The sequence below is a fragment of the Mus caroli genome, chromosome 9 (assembly GCF_900094665.2).
Source record: "Mus caroli chromosome 9, CAROLI_EIJ_v1.1, whole genome shotgun sequence".
Classification (NCBI taxonomy): domain Eukaryota; kingdom Metazoa; phylum Chordata; class Mammalia; order Rodentia; family Muridae; genus Mus; species Mus caroli.
In genome coordinates, this window is record NC_034578.1 from 17,120,236 (window position 1) to 17,142,273 (window position 22,038).

General features: G+C 50.5%; 1 protein-coding gene across 1 annotated transcript in view; it reads right to left on the minus strand.

The window, feature by feature from the left end:
• Positions 1–21,220, minus strand: part of Tyk2 (tyrosine kinase 2) — a 27,047-nt gene extending 5,827 nt beyond the window's left edge. The window contains exons 1-19 of the mRNA XM_021173275.2: positions 21,144–21,220; positions 18,457–18,608; positions 17,043–17,262; positions 14,840–14,957; positions 14,417–14,564; positions 13,983–14,146; positions 11,226–11,592; positions 10,001–10,201; positions 9,759–9,916; positions 6,267–6,375; positions 5,969–6,164; positions 5,778–5,881; positions 5,506–5,682; positions 5,326–5,413; positions 4,305–4,432; positions 1,504–1,639; positions 1,265–1,419; positions 699–849; positions 382–479 (exon numbers count right to left, since the gene is read on the minus strand). Of these exons, the coding sequence (XP_021028934.1) occupies positions 382–479; positions 699–849; positions 1,265–1,419; positions 1,504–1,639; positions 4,305–4,432; positions 5,326–5,413; positions 5,506–5,682; positions 5,778–5,881; positions 5,969–6,164; positions 6,267–6,375; positions 9,759–9,916; positions 10,001–10,201; positions 11,226–11,592; positions 13,983–14,146; positions 14,417–14,564; positions 14,840–14,957; positions 17,043–17,250 (2,706 nt within the window). The 5' untranslated portion in view covers positions 17,251–17,262; positions 18,457–18,608; positions 21,144–21,220. The remainder of the gene's footprint in view (positions 1–381; positions 480–698; positions 850–1,264; positions 1,420–1,503; positions 1,640–4,304; positions 4,433–5,325; positions 5,414–5,505; positions 5,683–5,777; positions 5,882–5,968; positions 6,165–6,266; positions 6,376–9,758; positions 9,917–10,000; positions 10,202–11,225; positions 11,593–13,982; positions 14,147–14,416; positions 14,565–14,839; positions 14,958–17,042; positions 17,263–18,456; positions 18,609–21,143) is intronic.
• Between the last annotated feature and the right edge of the window lie 818 nt (positions 21,221–22,038).

Here is a 22,038-nt window from a genome sequence, read left to right on the forward strand (position 1 = left end):
TATATTGGGGCATATAAAGTTTGCAAGTCCAATGGGCCTCTCTTTCCAGTGATGGCCGACTAGGCCATCTTTCGATACATATGCAGCTAGAGACAATCAAAACTATTCTTAAGTAAGACTTCCAAAAGCCCCAAATTCTTCACGGAGTGGCCCTGCCCCTAGGTCTCCATGCACCCCCCCCCCCCAGCTCTCCGAGCCCTACTGCAGTTCTCCAAACCAACCCAGGTCTCCAGACACACCCCAGCCCTGCAGGCTTCATTCCATACATCTAAGTCCCAAACCCACTCTCCTTCCACATCTTCTAGTCCCTCCCCTACAGTATCGCTACCTTACGCCCCAGTTGTCCATTCCTACACCCACTCTCTCTAGCCGAGGCCTTACCTCGCCCAAATCCCGGATCTTTTTCAAATAGCGCTTGTGGAAAACAGTGGGGTCTGATGCTGGTGAGTCTGAGTTCACAGCCGAAGTGCCGACTAGATCTGGGAGAGCCAAAGCCTGCAGTGAGACCCTGGCTGTTCCCCGACTGGTTTTGCATGCCCAGGGCCTGATCCTCAGCATCCCTCTCACCCGGAGACCCTTCTGTGAATATGGAACTGTCATGTACCATGCCCCAGGGAGAGACCTTAGATGTGCACTAATGCATTGGCAGGGACCCCCCCACCCCAGCTGCACCCTCAACTCCCAGGGCCCTGGCTCACTCTGTGGCTGCAGTCTTGTGAGGTCCCGCAAAATGGTGCGGAAGGATGGCCGCTGTGCTGGTTCATAGGTCAGGCACTGGCGGGTGAGTGTGGCCAGCTCTGGGCATGAGGGTTCTGGCAGCTGATGTTTCTTTGTGTAGAACCGTTCTTTCTGTGAGGGTGAAAATGACAGAAAATGAGCACCCCATTCCACCCCCACATCTTCCCCCAAAGGCACAGCAAGCAACAGGGTTAGCTCAGACTAGTATCTGGTCTTTTTATGCCCATTTTACAGAGAAAGCAGCTTAAACTTAGCAAAGACTACGGAGTCAGGAACTGGCTCTGCCAAGCGAGGGGAGCAGGTAACCACCAAGCTACTCCCAGCACCCCGGCTTCCTCCCCGTCCTCAGCTCAGCTGCTCTACTGCCCCCGGGCCAGCAAAAGCTGTGTCTGAAATCAAGGCTGCTCTTCCTGGCCTGGCTCGTGAGCCAGTGTTTGCATTTGATGAACCCTTCTTTACGAACCCTTTTTAGCCACTTAGATAGACCCAAGAATCCTCCAAAACCCACAGAAATCCCAGAACATACCTCAGAGGGACCACGACCCTGCAGGGGTGCCTCCCCATCAAAGCAGATCTCAAGAAGGGTGGCACCAAAGCCCCACATGTCCGTGGCAGTACCCAAGCTACTGGTCCCTCCAGACAGGCACTCGGGAGCTGTCCAGGGGATGCGCTCCACCCTCTCTGAGAAGCACAGATCACAGATCAGCAATGGTGGAAAGGATAGAGGAAGGCCATCCCTGTGCCCAGCCCCATACCAGAACTCACCTTCCCTGGAGAGGGCACCTTGGCCCACACCAGGATCACTCAGCTTGATGAACGGGTTGGTACCCTCCTCCAGCCCCAGGCGAGCCAGCAGGATGTTCCGGCCACATACATTCCCGTGAACCAGATTCTTGTCCTCCTGGGGTGGCAGAGAAAAGTGCATGGTTTCCAGGATTGGGCCTAGGTCCCACCCACCAGCCCTATCCAGAGGGATAGCCAAGTAAACATGACAGCTGTCAAATGACAGTATTGGTCATCAGGACAAGGTCACGGTGGGAGCCAAGGTTCATGGCCAGGAACAAAACGCCAGAAGACCACACTGTAAAACCCAAACACATGCCAGGCACTCTCTTTTACACAGGCTGCTCCTGCACACAAACCCTGGAAAATAATCTTCCCAAACTTTCCTCACAGTAACTACCTCCTCTGTCAGGTGAGGCCAGCCCCACCCACCTGTTTCAAATTCTACCTCATTCCCAAGCTGTAACTGTGCCTCACTGCCAGTCAGCAACTCGCCTGGCCCTCAATCCCTTCTGGGTTATGTGTATGCTATGTGCTGCTTTGGGTGCCTGCATGTGGAGGTTAGGGATGGATGCCAGTGCTCTTCCCTAAATGTCCTTCATCTTACCCATCTCACTGATTGGGTAAGGTAGCCAGGCAGTCCTGTCTTTGCCTCTCCAGTGCTAGGGATACACACAGGCTTTTAACGTGGGCTGTGAGGGATATGATTCACGGCTGTACAGCAAGCATTTATCACTCTCTCTCCAGATCCGCCTGCTCAGTTCTTTTTTTTGTTTGTTTGTTTTTTTGAGACAGGGTTTCTCTGTGTAGCCCTGGCTGTCCTGGCACTCACTTTGTAGACCAGGCTGGCCTCGAACTCAGAAATCCNCCTGCCTCTGCCTCCCGAGTGCTGGGATTAAAGGCGTGCGCCACCATGCCCGGCTTTTTTTTTTTTTTTTTTTTTTGCCTGCTCAGTTCTTACAGCTTCCTACTCTGTTGTGCTTTAAGTACAGTTAGCCCTCTGTAAACACAGGCCACCTTCAGACTGATCCATGATCAACACTGGAGTTGCGGGTCAGGAATGAGCGTGTCCCTGCTATCTCCAGAGGCAGAGACAGGAGTATCTGGCATTCACAGCCAGTCTTGGTTACATATGCATTTGAAGCCAGCCTAGGCTACATGAGATCTTGCCTCAGACCAAATTTAATTAGCCAGGCATGGTGGTATCTCAACATTCCAGTTGGAGGCAAGTAGATTTCTGGGAGTTCAAGGTTAGCCTGGTCTACATAGCAAGTCCCAGGCCAGTCAAAACCATACTGAGAGACCCTGCCTCAAAAAAAAAAAAAAAAAAAAAAAAAAAAAAAAAAGAAAGAAAGAAATTTTACAGGATTTTCATGACTTTTATATTGTAAAAGATGTACTGTGACAGGTATCTCACACAGATATACCTATAGTAACAAAAGAGTCTGTGTTGGTGTAAACACACTATACACTTTTGCTATTTTGAAAAATGGTCCTGGGCTGGCAAGATGGCTCAGCAGGTAAAAGCACTGACTGCTCTTCCGAAGGTCCTGAGTTCAAATCTCAGCAACCACATGGTGGCTCACAACCATCTGTTATGAGATCTGATGCCCTCTTCTGGTGTGTCTGAAGACAGCTACAGTGTACTTATTTATAATAATAAATCTTTGGGTTGGAGCAAGTAGGGTTGACAAGAACAAGCAGAGACCCTAAATTCAATTCCCAACAACCACATGAAGGCTCACAAACATCTGCACAGCTACAGTGTACACATATACATAAAATACATATTTTTTTTTTAAAAAAAGAAAAAGAAACTGGTCACATGTGGCCCAGGCTGGCCTCAAACTTGCTATATAGGCACTGACAATATGGCTCAGAGGGTCAAGTGATTGATATCCAAGCCTCACCACCTATGTGTCAGGCCAGATGTGGCAGCACATGCTGTAGTCCCAGAGCTGAGGAGCTGTAGACAGGAGCCCCTGGTGCTCACAGGATATGAAGGGTGAGGTCAGGAGCTGAGAAAGACATCCAGGGTCTGACCTGCATGCACACATGCATGCACGCACACACGTGCACACTCAAACACACGCACACCAAAAAACTTACTTAGTAAAGGATGGCCCTGAGACCCTCCTGCCTCCACCTCCCCAGTGCTGAGGCTGTAGGTATACATCACACTGTTTATACAGAGCTGGGGATGGACCCCAGGCTTTGTCCATGTTAGGCAGGTGCTCTACCAACCTAGCTACTGCCCCAGGCCCCATTTTAATGCTTGCAATAGGGTCTTATATAGCCCAGGCTATTCTCAAATGCACTATATAACTGAGAATAACTAAATTCCACATCTTCCCACATCAACTCCTGAGTGCTGTGGTGGCAGGTGTGTGTCACCATGTCACCATTCCTGGCTTCACCTGTACCCCACTCTCTGCAGGAGACTTGAGCACCTACAGATCGGCAAAGATCTATATTGTCTCTTCCAAGTCAAACGCTAGGCTCCAGAGTCCACGGTATAATAATTGTGCAGGGCCTAGCACAGGCCCTGGTGCAGTGCACTTGGGGCCATTAACATGAGTGTACAAATGAGAGGGCGGACCTTCAGGAAACACTGTGATGGAACAGCAATGGCTGGGGCAGATCGGACGCCAAGCATGTGGACAACGCTCCTGGGAGTCATGGTTCAGAACTGTGGCTTAGTGTGGCCTCCCACTACGAAGCCCAGGCTACCTACTCCCATCTCACTGACAAGTACCCACAAGTACCCCCACAAGTGCATGTACCAGGTAGCTGAGGGCGCTGGCCAGCTGCTGAGCCACGGCCATCTTCCAGGTCATGGGCACTTGGCCCCTCTGTCGCCGTAACCACACATCCAAGGGACCATGTTCTACGAATTCTGTCACAATGATATCTGCAAAGATATAGCTGCTAGAGGAGAGCCACCTGGCTCTGACCCAGGACCAGGACAGATGGTGGAGGTCAGCTGAGTTTGGATGGGGCTGGTACTTTGAGAACAGAGGAGAGAGTAGAGGCAGAGGAATGGGGAATCTGGGCATGGAGCAAGGACAAGATGGAGCGCAGAAAGTGGAAAGGGTGTGTGTGTGTGTGTGTGTGTGTATGTGTGTGTGTGTGTGTGATGAGTGGAGATGTGGAACAAGAGGCAGAGGTGACATCAATATGCAGGAGTGGGCCAGGCACAGGCTGGAAAGCAGGATCAAGGGACACACATGGGGGCACTGCAGTCACAACTGGGGTCAGCCTATCTAAGAAGCTTGGAGGATAGGCAGAGAAGGAACAGGTCTAAGCAGGGTGGACACACAGGGTGACTGAGGACACAACAGGCTGGGACCTGCCTGGGACCATTGTGTTGAAGGGATTGGAGGATGTATGCAAGAAGGAATTCTGGGAAGAATGAAGACTCAGATAGAGCCACAGGGCAGAGTAGGTAGGGCAAGGAGTCAGAGTAGGGGCAGGGGCAGAGTGTGCTTGAGAGTTAAGATGTAAGCTTCGGGCTGGTGTGTGGTGAGGAGTGGGCGTGTGCTGTGGGTCAAGGTCTGGTCTCCGGGCTACAGGAGAGATTGATGGTCAAATGGTTGGGAGGCAGAGCCCCCAGTGAGGGCCTGGGGATGTAGCTCAACAATAGAGCCCCTGCATGGAACACCATAGTGAGGGGCTGGAGGTGTCACTCATGGGTTGAGTGTTTACCTTACATGCCAAAGACCTGGGTTCCATCTCCAGTGATGAGCCAGGGAGGGGGAGGGGGAGGGGGAGGATGCAAACCCAGCTATGTAGGGGAGCACTCACTCTCTGAGCCACGCACGCAAACACCATGCAGGAAAGCCAGGTGCATGTGTGACACCTGGCTCATGAGGCTAGCAGTCTCATAGAAGGCCTGTGGAGACAGGGCAGGGCAGGTCTGTAAACCCACCCCATCCTTCCCAATTGTCCTCTCCAGATACGCCAGGGTCAGCCTTGCACACTCACCAAGGCAATATCATGGTGACTGGGGTCGAGAACTTTGAGCACCACTCGAAGCTGCTGCCCACTGGTCCCACCAGGCTCAGGGGGACATCCATTGTCCACTTTGCCCTCATCGGGGCCTCCCACTCTTAGAAGGCCCTCATACACATTGGTCCTTGTGCCTTGGCCCAAGTGGGACAGCTGTAAGAAGTGGTACAGAATGCAGTGTGGGTGGCACTGGATAGCAGGTGACCCCCCGCCCCCCAGGTCTGCATGCCCCACCACAGAACACCCACCTGGGTGATTTCATCCTGGTGAACCCTGTGGAAGCTGAGCTGACTGAGGTTGAGAGGCCGGGTGTGGGCCCTAGACCCCCGCATGATGACGAGGTTGGAGATTTCTAGGCACAGGAGTGGACATCGCCCTTGTGGGCTGGCTTCAGGGTACAGAGTCATCCCTACCCTATGCCTTCCACTCCCCTACTCACCTCTTGGCCGGGGCAGGCAGCAGTGGTGCAGGGGGAAACAGTCATCACCCGCCCGCAATGAGCAGCCCTGCAAGGCGAGTCGAAGGTCCCCCAAGCTGTCAAAGGAGCGGCCCCAGCCATCCAGCACAAAGGCTCCAGGCTGCTGTGTGATGGGGAACTTTCGCAGGCGCAGGCCCCTAGGGCCATTACTGAGAGCCTGGGGAGATGGGAAAGCAGATGTGAGCAGGGGTCAGGCAGGGCTTAGATCCAGCCTATGACAGGTGTACCTCCCAGCCCTCCACCCTGGCTCCAAGCCCACCGGGTTTCGATGGGCCACGGTAAGGATCAGGCGGTGCAGGTGGCTGGTGCTCCACTGAATCAGGTAGAGGCCGTCCTCTGGCCACAGCTTGGCCTGTACAAACGGATCCCTGAGAGAGGAGGACAGGGCCACCATCAAGCCTCTGGTACTCCTGTGGGACTCATGACAGACAATGTCCCAGGAGACCTGCCCAGAGATACACACACTGGCTGGGACACAATTCCGAGGAAGGAGGTGTGACAGTAAACACCTGTGACTCCAGCTCTTAGGAGGCTAAGGTCACAGGATCACTGAGAGTTCAAGTCCGGCCTGGGCTATATGCTAGCTATGACTATGCTTCAGAAACAGTATGTGGATGGGGGTCTTAGAAGATCTGGATTTGGGGCCGGGCAGTGGTGGCGAACGCCTTTAATCCCAGCACTTGGGAGGCAGAGGCAGGCGGATTTCTGAGTTCGAGGTCAGCCTGGTCTACAGAGTGAGTTCCAGGACAGCCAAGGCTACACAGAGAAACCCTGTCTCGAAAAAACCCAAAACAAAACAAAACAAAACAAAACAAAAAAAGGAAAGAAGATCTGGGTTCCGATCCCTAGCACCCACGTGGGAATCTGGGAGTGGCAGCATGCTCCTGTAGTCCCAAGCCTGAGGCTGCAGCTCATCTGATCTTAGCCAATCAGTGAGAGCCCCTGTCTCGAAAACCGAGGTGGAGGAGCTGTAGAGACTGCTCAGTGATGAACAGCACTTCCTGTTCTTATAGAGAACCAGAGTTCGAGTCTTAGCACCCATGTCGGGTACCTCACAACCACCTGTGACTCCATCTCCAGGGAGTTCCATGCCTCTTATGGGCTCTGTGGGCACCAGCATTCATGTAGTACACACACACACACACACACACACACACACACACACTAAAAAGAAAGCAATGGAGAATGACTGAGGGAGGCATCAAGGCCAACCTCTGGCTGCCTTATGTGCACACACATGCATACAAAACCTTCAGAGAGCCTGTAAGATGCTCAGTGTGGGAAGGCACTTGCTAAGAGCCTGATGACCTGAGTTCAGCATCCAGGACCCATGTGACAGGAGGAGAGAACCTGCCTCCTGTAGCTTGCCTGCTGACTTCCCCACATACACTATGGCAGGTCCTCCCCTCAAATAAATAAATGTCTAAAAACCTTCAGAACCACTGGCAGTATGCCCACACATGTCTGTATACATACATATGACTGCTGCCATGGAGAATGAGATGCGTGTGCCTAACACCAAACACAGCCACGGACAATATGACAGATGCTGAGGCAGGAAGACAGCTGTTGGATGTCACGTGGGTCACACCCAGATACAGCCACAAAGGGACAGAGTGATTTACAGTTGAGAGATAGTCACATGTCCCCAAAATACAGATCATGGTTGCTGTTCATCGCCCTACGTCACAGGGCCATGTGGGGACACGTTTCTGTGTGATTTGTCCCCTCTGAGGTTCAAGTGACATCCTACATTCCATGATGACGGGTTAAACATGAGGGGCTGCCGAGATGGCTCAGAGGTTAAGAGCATTTGCTGCTCTTCCAGGGATCACAGGTTTGATTCCCAGCAACCCCGGAGGGAATTCACAACTGTTCAGTAGCTTCCAGCGTTCGTGGGTAGCAGATATGCATGCGGTGCAGAGATATATACAAGCAACAAAACAAAACAAACAAAAATGGTACACATAAAATTACAACAACAACAAAACTTAAAAAATAAAAGGTAGCCACATGTCTCTAGTCCTAGCATGGGGAGGTAGAGGCAGAAAGATATGAAGTTCAAGGTCACCCTCTGCTACCTTGGAGCCTAATCTGGGCCAAATGAAACAGTCTCAAAAACAAAACAAACAAGAGGCCAGCAAGATGACTCAGTAGGTGCAGGTGCTAGCTGTCCAGTCTGAAGACCTGAGTTTATCCCCAGCACCAAGACGATAGGAGAGAACTGACCCCTGTAAACTGTCCTGTGCCACTACCCATGTGCTGGGAATACCTGCACACACCACCATGCCCAGTTATGCAGGGCTGGGGACCGAACCAAGGGCTTTACAAGAGAAAGCACTATAGCTTGCTACATCGAGCTATAGACCCAGACTAGACTCTCGTTACATCTGTGCATGTGTGAGAATGGATTTGTGCATACCCTGTACTCACGTCAGGGGACAACCTCAACTATCAGTCCTCACTTCTGCTCTGTTGGAGACAGGGGTCTGTGGCTGGCCACCATGCATGCTGGACAGCATTAGTCTCCAGAGTCCATCTCCATCTACCGTGGCACCATAGAAATGCTGGGACTCCAAACACAGTGGCTGAGTTATGTGTCTTTTAAGGGTCAAATGCAGATTCTCACACCAGAAGGCAAGAACCTTGTCCAGAGTCACTTCCCCTAGACATGGTTTTAAATTCTAATTTGAAAAGCTGGAGAGATGGCTCAGTCATTACAGGGCATTCCTGATCTTCAGGGGGACCCAAGTTCAGTTCCCAGCACCCACAGCAGGGGTGCTCATGAGCACCTAAATACCAGCTCCAGGAGGATGCAATACCCCTGACCTCTGTGGGCATCTGTCCTCAAGTATGCAGACATACACATATATCCATAATTGTAAGTGTTAAAAAAAAATCCTCGGGCTGGTGAGATGGCTCAGTGGGTAAGAGTACCCGACTGCTCTTCCAAAGGTCCGGAGTTCAAATCCCAGCAACCACATGGTGGTGGCTCACAACCATCCGTAACAAGATCTGACGCCCTCTTCTGGAGTGTCTGAAGACAGCTACAGTGTACTCACATATAATAAATAAATCTTTAAAAAAAAAAAAAAATCCTCAGGCTGGAGAGATGGCTCAGCGGCTAACAGCACAGACTGCTCTTCCAGAGGTCCTGAGTTCAATTCCCAACAAGCAAATGGTGGCTCACAACCATCTGTAATGGGATCCGATGCCCTCTTCTGGTGTGTCTGAAGACAGCTACAGTGTACCCACATACATAAAATAAATCTTAAAAAAAAAAAAAAAAAAAAACTCACAATTTAATTTTGCGTAGGCTCTCACTATGCAGTCCAAGCTGACCTGCTTGGACTGAGTTGTGCAACTCCACAGCTAACCTCTTTTCTCTGTAAGTATCCAGGTTCAGGTATTTTATTATAGCAGTGAAAAATGACCTCGTATAAGGGCCCTGACATTCTGGAGGTGCTAACAGCAATGGTGAAAGGGGACTAAAGGTGTCATAGGCAGAGGCCACACAGCTGGACACCCCGGCCGGCGGGCGGGCGAGCGGCACACTGATGTGGCCCACAGCTGGCTGGCCTGGGGCAGTACCTAGGTGTGATGGTAGTTGTATGCACGCACACACACACTAGGCAGGCCATGCGAAGCCCCTGTGTGCACGCACACCTTGTATGTGTAAATGTTTCCTAGAATTCCAGATTCTGCATCCCGCAGTGCCAACCCCCGGCATCCTCGGGCCACCATCACTCACATCAGGGGGCCATGGATGCCGTTCTGGATGCTAGTCACCAGCCTCGGGGGTGCCACCTCATGGCACAGGTAGTGGCTGGAGTCAGCAGTCAAGCGGAAATAGCCATCGACAAGGGCCACAAAGGACAGGGCCTCAGCCTGGGAACAGAGGCACAGCAACTGTGGGGCCAGAGGGACATGGTCAGGGGGCTCAGCAGGACTCATCCCAGTCCTCTCCACCAACCTACTGCCCAGGGCTCCCACCAAGCACTTGTTGTCTTGGAGGTGGATGTGCACGCGGCGCTCCTTTAGCACCACGTGGGAAATGTCCTGGAAGTCACAGAAGTAGGTCCAAGGTGGTTCCTGAGGGCTCTCTGTAAGGTGCTCTCCAGCCTCGGGGGCTTTGGGTTTCTTCTCCGACCGGCTGCCATGGGGATTCCCTCTGCTGTTACCTCTCTCAGATTCCTAAACACCAAAGTGGGGTTGGGGGTGGAAGACAGCAGGGCAGGATAGTTTGTTTTCCCTTCAAAGAACAGAAGGAAACTGAGCTCAAGCCTCTAGCTCCAAACACCCAAGCTGCAGGGGGAGCGCCATGAGTTCAGCCTGGGCTACAGTACGGCCGAGTTCCAGGTCAGCTGGTACAGTACGGAATCAGACCCAAACTCAAAAGATAAAAACCAAAGCCCCGGGCTCCCAATGGAGAAGCTAGAGAAAGTACCCAAGGAGCTAAAGGGATCTGCAACCCTATATTGGGAACACATGATGTACTAACCAGAACCCCGGAGCTCTTGTCTCTATCTGCATATGTATCGAAAGATGGCCTAGTCGGCCATCACTGGAAAGAGAGGCCCATTGGACTTGCAAACTTTATATGCCCCAATATAGGGGAATGCCAGGGCCAAAAGAATGGGAATGGGTGTGTAGGGAAGTGGGGGGCGCTATGGGGGACTTTTGGGATAGCATTGGAAATGTAACTGAAGAAAATATGTAATAAAAANATTAAAAAAAAAAAAAAAAACCAAAGCCCCTCAGCTGGGCGGTGGCGGTACACGAATGCCTTTGATCTCCGCATGGGGAGGCAGAGGCAGCGGATCTCTGTGGTATTGTGGTCAGGAGTTCCAGGACAGCCAGGGATACATAGAGAAACCCTGTTTCAAGAAAACCAATAAATAAATAAACAAATAACTACCCCTCAAGGGCCAGTGAGATGGCTCAGCAGGTAAGTGTGCTTGCCTCCAATGCCGGACTACCTAGGTTTTACCCCCAGAGCTCACATGGTTGAAGGAGAGGAACCAGCTTTCCCAGGTGGTATCTCATTTCCACACGGTCACTCTGGGACAACAGTGCCCATCTCCCACAAGTAAATGGAGGGGAAAAAAAATCAAAGGGACAGAAACAGGACAGACTGACAGGCCTCGAAAGTCAGTAGAAAAGCCAGGGTAGCTCAAGTGAGCAACCCTGAGGGTCTGCAGCTATAGAGACTGCTCACCTGGGTCTGTAGTGGATGCCACTGGATACCTCCGGTGCCTGTCACCAGTACCTCGTGGGTGGGAGGACCGGAAGGCAGCTCTGGGCCTGGGTCCCCAACGGTCTGCCCACTGTTCTGGATGTAGCAGGGGTCCCTCTCAGGCTGTGCCAGGACCTCCAGATGACACACAGGTATGCGCTCTGAGCCAAAGCGAGGAGCCAGCCGCTCCAGGGTGGCCAAGTACTTAACCATCACAACCTGCTGGGAGAGGTGGCCAGGCCGGAAGGCCCGCAGGAAGCGGCGGAAGACCCTGCGGAGACGCAGGCGTGTGAGCACATTGTGCTGCCGAATGTGCTGTCGGAAGGAACGAGGGATGCAGTTCTTGAAGCTGTAATGGTGACAAGGGGGACAGGTCAGGAGCCGGTGTAGGCAGGCTGGGTGACGTGGTGAGCAGCTGAACCCCCCTGTCGCCTAAGGCCTACGTCAAGGATGCAGACGTGAAGAGCCCAATCCAAAGTACCACAGCTTCTGCCCTTAACCCCAGCACTGAACAGTGAAACTATTTATAGTGAAACTTTGTCTCAAGTGGTTTTTACTTCATTTTTATTTTTCCTTGACTGTGTGCATGCGTGCATGTGAGCCTGCACACATACACGTGCCCATAATGAGAAGGAGAGACCATCAGATCCCTTGCAACTGGGGTTGCAGGTGGTTGTGAGCTGATATGTGGGTGCTGGGAACTGAACTCAGGTCCCCCGCAAGAGCAGCCAGTGCTCAGAAGCAATCAGCCATCTCTCCAGATCGTCTTGGTTTTATATTATATAATTTAGCCCATGCTAGCTTAAAACTAACTGTGTAGCCCAGGCTGACTAGTTCTATGTGCTGGTGTAAGAGTTCCAGGTGCACACCATCACATCTGGTCCTAATTACTGTCTTGTGTTTTGGGGATGAGGTCTCATGTACCCCAGACTGCTCTTAACTTGCTGTGCAGCTGACACTGTCCTTGAACTCCTAATTCTCTTGGTTCTACCTCCCATGTGTTATAATTACAGGTCTAACCAACTACTCTTAGCTAATTTTGGGGTTGAGGGGAATAGGTCATATACACTGTAGCCCAGCCTAGCCTACAACTTGTAATTCTCCTGTCTCAGCATATTACTGGTTGCTGTGACTACAGGTCTGTGCCACATTCCAGCTTCCAGAAATTGCCTAGGATTTGAGGATCCGAGCCCCACGGTATCTTCCAGAAGTCTGAACCGATAGGGAACCCCATTTCAGTAGGACTGGTTTTTATGGGATTAACTCTTTCTTCTCTTTCTGAGACAGGGTCTCTATGTAATCCTGGCTGTCTTGTAACTCACTATGTAGAACAGGCTGGTCTTGACCTCACAGTGATCTACCTGCCTCTGCCTCCCGGGTGCTGGGATTTAATGTGTGTATGAGGGGCTGAGAGATGGCTCAGTGGTTGAGAGGTCTGTTAAATCTTAAATCGTCTGTTCTTCCAGAGGTCCTCAGTTCAATTCCCAGCAACCACATAGTATCTCACAAGCACCTATACTGGGATCTCATACTCTCTTCTGGCATGCAAGTGTAAATGCAGATAGAGCCATATACATGAAATGAATAAATACAATATAAATTTTAAAAATATGTGTATTGCCGGGCGGTGGTGGCGCATGCCTTTAATCCCAGCACTTGGGAGGCAGAGGCAGGCGGATTTCTGAGTTCCAGGCCAGCCTGGTCTACAGAGTGAGTTCCAGGACAGCCAGGGCTACACAGAGAAACCCTGTCTCAAAAAACCAAAAATAAATAAATAAATAAATAAATGTGTATCACTACCTTTAGCTTGAAATAATGTTTTAAAAAAATGATAAGGGGGCTGGAGAGATGGCTGCTCTTCCAGAGGTCCTGAATTCAATCCCCAGCACCCATATAGTTTACAACTCTCTATAATGTGATCTGAGTTCCTCTTCTGGTACACAGGTGTACATGCTGAGATAGCACTCATACATAAAATAAATAAGTCTTTAACAACAACAACAGGGCTGGTGAGATGGCTCAGTGGGTAAGAGCACCCGACTGCTCTTCCGAAGGTCCAGAGTTCAAATCCCAGCAACCACATGGTGGCTCACAACCATCCACAACGAGATCTGGCGCCCTCTTCTGGAGTGTCTGAAGACAGCTACAGCGTACTTATATATAATAAATAAATCTTTAAAAAAAAAAAAAACCAACAACAACAACAGAGTAAGGTCCAGCAGTGGTAGCACACACCTTTAATCCCAGCACTTAGGAGGCAGGGCAGGCGGATCTTTGTGAGTTTGAAGTCAGCCTGGGCTACACAGAGAAACAAACAAGAATCCCCCGTTCCTACTTCGTCTCTCTACATTTAATATTTGTATTTCTTTCTTTAATTAAGACTCTACACTAGTTATTTTTACTTCTGTGTATGCCATGCGCGTGTGGGTGTCAGTGAAAGTCAAGAAGGTTTTGGAGCCCCTGGCGTTGGAGCTACGGACAGCTGTGAGACGACTGACCTCACTCCGATCTGCTGCGCCATCTCAGCCCCAGGGTTTGTGTTTCCTTTACCACCCAATCTGCTTCACAACATGTGAACTCGCAGAGCTGATATTATGTCCTAACACTTAGAACTAGTACACAGTAGGCGCTCAATTCATGTTTGCTGGACGAATGAAGGCAACATGAAAGGTCCACTCTGGGACCCCAGGGCCTGGGGACTTCAATCCACTTGCTCCTGGTCCCATTCCATTTTGTCACCTGATTTCTCTGGCCATCTCCTCCAGGGGGATGCCGCGGCTGAGAGCAAGGTGACACAGGTGCAGGAAGGCCATGCCTAAGCTCTCATTCTTAAAGTGGTGGATCTCCTCCTCGCTAGACAGGTCCCGCAGAGACACCACATCATTCATGAACTCATGTTTTCCCTGAGGGGTAGAGGGATGGATAGAAAAAGAGGTGTGGGAGCGTTTTGCTCTATTGCCAACATACCATCCCTGCAAGAGTTTAAGACCATGGCAGACATTACTAATCAATCTGAGCACTCATTCACCCTAAGTTCTTTTGGTAAAGAGAGCTAACCGATCCCAGCTGGTATGAGCTGAAACAGATAGCTGAGTGGAGCTGGAAGTGGAAGGGAGTCCATAACTGACCCTCTGCTTCCCTGAAATGGTCTAAATGCCCCACCCTGCTCACACCTGCTCAAAAAGGTATTCAAACGAGGCAGAGTCCAAGAGCTGTACACCTTGCTCTGCCCGGTCTGAGGAAGTCTCTGCCCCTGGGAAACCACATCGGTATACAGCTGGCTCCTGGGGATTCATGCCATGCCAGTTCCGGAAGTAAAACCTGCAAGGAGGGAAAGGATGGATGGAGCTGGGGCGGGGGTGGGGGGAGCCAGTGAGGAAAGGTGCTTGCCAAGGTGAACCTGCGTTTGATGAGAGAGACCATGGCACAGTGGCTGTACTGGACTTCCTTCCACACTGGTGCTATGGCACATGGATACATGGGTGTGCACACGCGCGCGCGCGCACACACACACACACACACACACACACACACACAAACACACACACCACTAGAGCACACAAATACACATTCTCTCACACACACTCCCTACTCACCTCATTCGAAAATAGAGGCTCATGTCTTGGGATGTATCCAGAATATGGTTTGGGGGCAGCCAGACCTTGGCCTGTGCATTGTAGAGTGCGAAGAGATTCAAGCAGGGTGGAGTGATGCCTGGAACACGGAGGGAGGAAGTTAGATTCTGAGCATCCTACACCCACTGACCCCTCCCTCGCACACACCCTTCCCAGGTCCCCTCCCATCTATAAGATGTCAAGTGCTGCTGTGTGCACAGGGCAGCTCAGCATCTCCACCATGCCAAGGCCTCCCAGAACCACATTTCCCAGCTTCCTTGCAGCTTGGGTAGGGACACTGGACTATGTGGCATGTGATCCCAGAACTCTGGAGGCTGAGCATGGTGGTCCATCCCAGCACTCAGAAGGCAGAGGCAGGTGGATTTCTGTGAGGTTCAGGCCAACCAGGGCTCCATAGAGAGACCCTGTCTCAACACACAAATACCAACAACAAAAGGTTTCAACCTGTCAGCTAAACATAAACTGTCATCCAAACTTACTGAAAGTTAACCTCACTTGATAAAATATGGTACCTCGCTTGTAAAACAGATGTCTTATGTGCCAACTGCTTTACTCTCTGGCTTAAGCCTTCCATGGCTCCCTATTGCCTGTGGAGAAATCCGAACCCTTCAGTATTGAGTCACCCGGGCCTGGCTTCCACGCTCATGCTTGCTTTCAATTCCTCTTGCTTGACATAGAGCTCAGGCTGGTCTCACAGTCCATATGTAGCTGAGGCTAGCCATGAATTTCTTTCTGAGCTTCCTGTCTACACTTACCAGCCTACGGTGATGACAGGTGTGCACCCTCATGCCTGGTCCTTGTGGGGCTAAGGGTAGAAGCTAGGGTTCTCTGAGCGCTGGCAGGTGTCCTACCAGCTGGGTGACAATCTCATTCCCGAGTTTCAATTTCTAGTTCCCTTTTCCAGTTCTTAGAACCGGTATCCCTGTGAGCCTGAAGGCCTTTTGGTTCCTCAAACAGAGCACATGCCCAGGACCTGTGTGAAAACTACTTTCTCTGTGGTGTGCACTGTGTGGAGGCACCATCTGTCAATAAAAAGCTGATGGCCTCTTAGCAAAAGGCAGGAAGTATCAGGTGGGAGCTCCGGCAGAGAGGGAGGAACTCTGGGAGAGTCAGAGGGGAAAGGAGATGTACCCTGAACTCTGAGGAAAGACATGAAACTGAGAAGTGGTAGCCAGCCATGTAGCACTCATAAAATAGAATAAACAGGTTAATTACGTTATGAGCTAGTCAGGGAGCAAGCCCAACTTTTGGGCTAGGGATTTACTCATAAATAATTAAGTCTCAGAGTTGTTATTTTGGGAGCTGGGGCATGGCTGGAAAAGCCCATAGTTACAATCAAGTGCAGGCCCTGTCGCTCATGTCAGCACAGCAGAAGGCTGGTGAGAGATGTCACGGTCCAGCTGCTAGCACATTTCTTGTGATGGTTTGGCCATGTCCCAGCGTTCACAAGCTGTTATCACCAGAGCCGCGTGTTAATGGAATTTAAGGGTGGTACCACTGCCGTGTGGTTAGGACTAAGGAGGCTGCAGAGGGAGGCGTGGCCTCATGGTGTTAGTAACCTGACTTTGGGGGACACACAGAGGACAGAAAATAGAACTTTGCATAAACTGGGAAATACTCTAACCCCTCAGTGGGAGATCCTAGGTGGCTGCTATTCCACTGGGTCAAATGGCAGCCCCTTGCTGGGGATTCTGTTTTTCCTAAGACTTATTTATGTGCATTGGTATTTTTACCTGCATGGATGTTTGTGTGAGAGTGCCAGATCCCCTGGAATTGGAGTTACAGACAGTTGTGAGCCACCATGTACGTGCTAGGAATTGAACCCAGGTCCTCTGGGAGAGCAGCCACTGCTCTTACCACTGAGCCATCTCTCCAGCCCCTTCACTGGGGAATTCTAGGCAGGAGCTTTATCATTGAGCCTAAGGTTTGGTTTTTGAAGCAGGGTCTTCTTGTGTCATTAGTTTGGCCTGGAACTTGTGAGGATCCTCCTGCCTCAGCTTCCCACGTTCTGGGATCACAGGCCTGGCTCAGCAGTGCTCTCGGTTCCAGCCCTCTGGAACAACAGCCCCTAGGGGTCCTGACATAAGCTGCCACTTAGACTCACTCTATTTTGTCCAGTGATGGTGAAACACAGCATCAGCTCCTCCTGGGGCGGTGTACTCACCGACTTTGTGTGCGATGTGGATGCAGACCTCCTCTGCAGTCAGAGATGTCTGGCTGAAGGTGACCCAGGGCTCCCCGCCCTCAGGCCCAGGCCAGTGCAGTAGCACCATCAAGCATCCTGTGGGCACCAGGGGCTGAGCTTCTGTGCCATCTGCCTTGCTGTCTTCCAAGATGGCTCTCCGCCCACACAAAGGCATGGTCCCCACCATTCAATGTGCTGGCTGCAGACAGGAAGGAAGACTCACATACCCGCCTGCCACCCCTACTTTTAGTGATAGCAAAGACATCTTATATTTTTGGTTTCTTTTTTGTTTTTTAGACAGTCTCATGTAACCCAGGCTTGCCTCCAACTCACTACTGTACATACTGTTTCTTTATTATTGTTATTATTATTATTATTAATTTATTTATTATTATATGTAAGTATACTGTAGCTATCTTCAGATGTACCATAAGAGGGTTACAGATGGTTGTGAGCCACCATGTGGTTGCTGGGATTTGAACTCAGGACCTTCGGAAGAGCAGTCAGTGCTCTTACCTGCTGAGCCACCTCTCCAGCCCTGTATGTACTGTTTTTTAGAAATGTGTGTGTATGTGTGTGTGTGTGCGTGCATGCACATGTGAAAAGAAAGAGAGAGAGAGAGATGTGCCACCTACCACCTGGAAAATATTTATTTAGTTGAACAAACACTTGAACAAGATCTTACTATACTTTTTCCAGGCTGATCTTCAATACCTTCATTCAAGCAATCCACCTGCCTCAGCATTCCAAGCAACTGGAACTACAGGTGCACAAGAGTACCAGCAGACTGAACGTCCTGTGTTGCTTCTGGAAGGTCCGTGAGGCTGCCAAGGTCCATCTGTCTACCTCAGGCTGGCTTTACAGGCTTCCTGCCTGCTAGGGCAGGAGTCACTGACTTGCTCCTTCAATAATCTTCCAAGAGTCTGAAAGGCTACGCTGAGGTGCAGTTAGGAGCACTCACCGGCTGTCCCAGCATTTCACAGGGAGGCGGGAAGATCAGGAAATCAAGGTTATCCTCAGATATGTGAGGTACTGAAGGGCATCTAGGGCTACGTAAGATCCTGTCTCAGGAGCCAGCTCAAGGCCTGGCCACCTGAGCTCTATCCCTAGCACCCACATGATGGAAGGAGAGGACTGACCAAAAAAGCTGTCCTCTGAGCTACACAAGTGCTATGTGCATCCGTATAAAAACACCTTAACAATAATAAGCAAAAATAAAATAAGATCAAGCCAAGCACAATGGTACATGCCTTTCACTGATAACTCTGTGAGTTCAAGGCCAGCTCAGGTCACACAGTGAGATGCTGTCTTAATCAGTTTATCAATCAGCCAATCAATCAGTATCTGCTTTGAACCAAGGTCCCTGAGGGCAGGCAGGCTTGATGTAACAGACCTGGCAGTGCGTCTTGGAACTTTCTGTGTGACCTCAGACAGTGCACTTAACCTCTCTGGTCCTCCATTTCCCCAGGTGAAGAAAAGATGTTGAGACGGTTGCTACGGAAAGATCTTCCAACCTGGTCCTGCATGGTACTGTGTCAGCAGGACCTGAATTAAGACAGGAATAACAACAACCAAATATGACACAAAGAGAATCTGCTGCATGCAGAGGAGCTGAGTGCAGGCAGCATGCCTCCTGCATGCACCATGTCCGAGGCTCCACCCCCTGACCACCAAAAAGCAGCACTACATTTTGGAGCCAGTGAGATGGCTCAGCAGGTAAAGGGACCAGTGGCCAAACTCGACAACCTGGGCTTAATGCCTTGAACTCACACAATGGAAGGACAGAATGCTCTGAGCTGTCCTCCACTTATGCTGCATAAGTACACTCATGCACTCGCGCACGCGCGTGCACACCCACACCCACACACACAGAGATAACTTAATTATGTCATGAACTTCACCACTTCCACTTTCCCTTCAGCGCCCCAGATCCACCCCTGTAAGAGGAGACGGGGGCTGCTCTGACTCCCTTGGGGGTGCTCACAGGGGTCCACATTTAAGGGACAAGGTTCCACATGCACACGCCTTTAATCCTGGCACTCTGGGGGCAGAGGCAGGTGGATCTCAGAGTTCAAGGCCAGCCTGGTCTATACAGTGAGTTCCAAAACACTTTGTGTATGGGATTACACAAAGAAACCCTGTTTCATAAAAGCAAAAACGTAGCTGGGCGTGGTGGCGCACGCCTTTATCCCAGAACTTGGGAGGCAGAGGCAGGAAGATTTCTGAGTTCGAGGCCAGCCTGATCTACATAGTGAGTTCCAGGACAGCCAAGGCTATACAGAGAAACCCTGTCTCGAAAAAACCAAAAACCAAAACCAAAACCAAAACCAAAAACGTATGAATGTGGTGCTTGTGTGTGCATGTTATAGGTGTAAATATTCCTGTTGTATCCATGTGTGTGCAGGCATATGTGTACATGACATGTATGTATGTACATAAATTATGTGTGCTTAGATAGTATATGAGTATATACAAGTGCATGTGTATAGGCATATGTGTGCATCTCACATGTGTGTGTATAGTGCATAAATGTGTATAGGGAAATATGTACATGCATATGCATGTGTGTGCATGCAAAGTATATACATGTGTGTGTACCTGAGTGTGAAAGTCAGCTTCCCGTATGTACATAGGTAGGCCAGAAGTGGACATTAGGTCCTTCCTCTATTACTTTCTACTTTTTAAATGCTTTTTCAAACATGGTTTCTCTGTGTAGCCCTGGCTGTCCTGGAACTTACTCTGTAGACCAGGCTGGCCTCAACCTCAGAGATCTGCCTGCCTCTGCCTCCCGAGTGCTGGGGTTAAAGGAATACACCATGACTGCCTGGCTTCCACACTTATAATAAGTGTGAACATTGTGCCTACATGTTTGTCGGTGCTGTACCTCATATGTGCCTGGTACCGATGGAGGCCAGAAGATGGGGTAAGATGCCCTGGCACTGGAGTTATATATGGTTGAGAGCTGCCATGTGGGTGCTGGGAACTAAATCTAGGTCCTCTGTGTTAACAGTGACTATAACCCTGAGTCGTTTCTCCTACTCCTTTACCTTATTTTTTGAGGCATGGTATTACTAAACCAAGGTCACTGTTCTGGCTGGGCTGTCTTGGGAGCCCCTAAGAGCTTCCTGTTTCCATCCCCTAGTGCTGGAGTGACATGCCTGCTGCCACACTCCGGTTTCTGTGAGTGCTGGGATTCAAACTTGGGTCCTTATGTTTGCAGGCACTTTTCCAACTGAGGGAACATCCATTCATCCTTTATGATTTTGATGTTCGACCAACAGTGTAGCCCAGGCTATCCTGGAACTCACACTGTAGCTCACACTGGTCTCCAATGCATGGTGATCCTTTTGCCTCAGTGTTCTAAATGCAGGAATAATGCACTATACTCTACATCACACACACACACACACACACACAGGAATAATGCACTATACTCTACATCACACACACACACACACACACACAGGAATAATGCACTATACTCTACATCACACACACACACAATTTTAATTTTGAGGCAGCATTTTACAATAGAGCCTAGGCTGGTCTAGAGCTCACAGCAATCCCCCTGCCTCTGCCTCCTCAGTGTTGGACTCGGAGGCAGATAGGTCAGCAAGCCCAACCTTGAGCCCACCAGCCTTAATAATTTATGTGACTGTAGGCGCACCTACATACAGTCAGATCTGCCTGTAAAGAAGGTTGGTTCCAGTGGCTATCTCAAAGGCAAAAGAGAAAGTGTCTGGCACACAGTAAGCGGTTAATAGTTGTGGACCGTATCTATTCATGTTCAAGGCGCCATCCTGGGGACATGCGCTTTTAGGAGAACTCCCTTCCTCCTTCCTGAATCTTCTCAAAAATTCAGGTTTAGCTTTGACGACGAAATCCAGGTAGTCTGTACTTGCAGAAACTGCATCTCTCTGCACCGACTGCCCGAAAACTTGCCTACCTATCTGGCCCAGGCAATAACTGCACTGTGCACTCTCCAGTTAATCCACCAGTCTCACTCTGGGGCAGTGTTAATGCTGGCAAGTCCCCAGCCTCCTCCCTGCCAGCTTCCCACAGCAGACCCTCTGCACTCACCATTTCCGGCGTACACAGGCTTGGGACCCTGAACCCCGCCCCACTGCCTCGGGGAGCCGCTGGAAGTCCACCGCCTACGCGCCACTTGCCATTGGCTGCCTGAAGTGCGCATGCCTTTGGCTGCAGTCCGTCCCACCCAGTTTACGGTCCTACATCCCTATTGGTCATTGTACGAGAAGAGCGGCGTTCTGAATGTTGATGGTGAGGGATTATTTTAGTCGTGATTTGTTGGCGTGGCAAGCGGAACTGAGGAGGCCTCTACGATTGGACGTCCAAGGTGAGGGCGGAAACGCAGAGGAGGGCTGCAGGGCCGGGCGGAAAAGTGAGGTCTGTAGGCGAAGGACCTGGAACCCTCATTGCTTAGGCTTCTGCCCGTCGGCCTACACCAGGGCATCACGGCTGCAGAGTCACCAAGGCTTGAGGCTCCCAGTGCTATCCCTACGCAACCAACCTCTCCCATCACCACCCCTTTTAAATTACCGTAGCCCAAGCCCCACCACCCAAGCGTTCCTTGAACAGTCTTTGGTGAATAGGCTGTAGCTCAGTGCTTGCAATTAAGTGTGACGACACATGCCTGTAGTCTCAGCACTTGAGTGGTAAAGAAAGCTCAGAAGAGAGAGATGGCTCAGAGGTTAAGAGCACTGACTCCTCTTCCAGAGGTCCTGAGTTCAATTCCCAGCAACCACATGGTGGCTCACAACTATCTGTAATGGGATCCGATGCCCTCTAATGGTGTGTCTGAAGAACAGCGACAGTGTACTCAAATACATAAAATAAATAAAATTTTAAAAGAAAGTTCAATGCCATCCTCTCTACATTGGGTTGGGGCGAGATTTGAAAACAACATAGATTTGAAAACAACATAGATTTGAAAACAACTGTATGAGACCCAGTT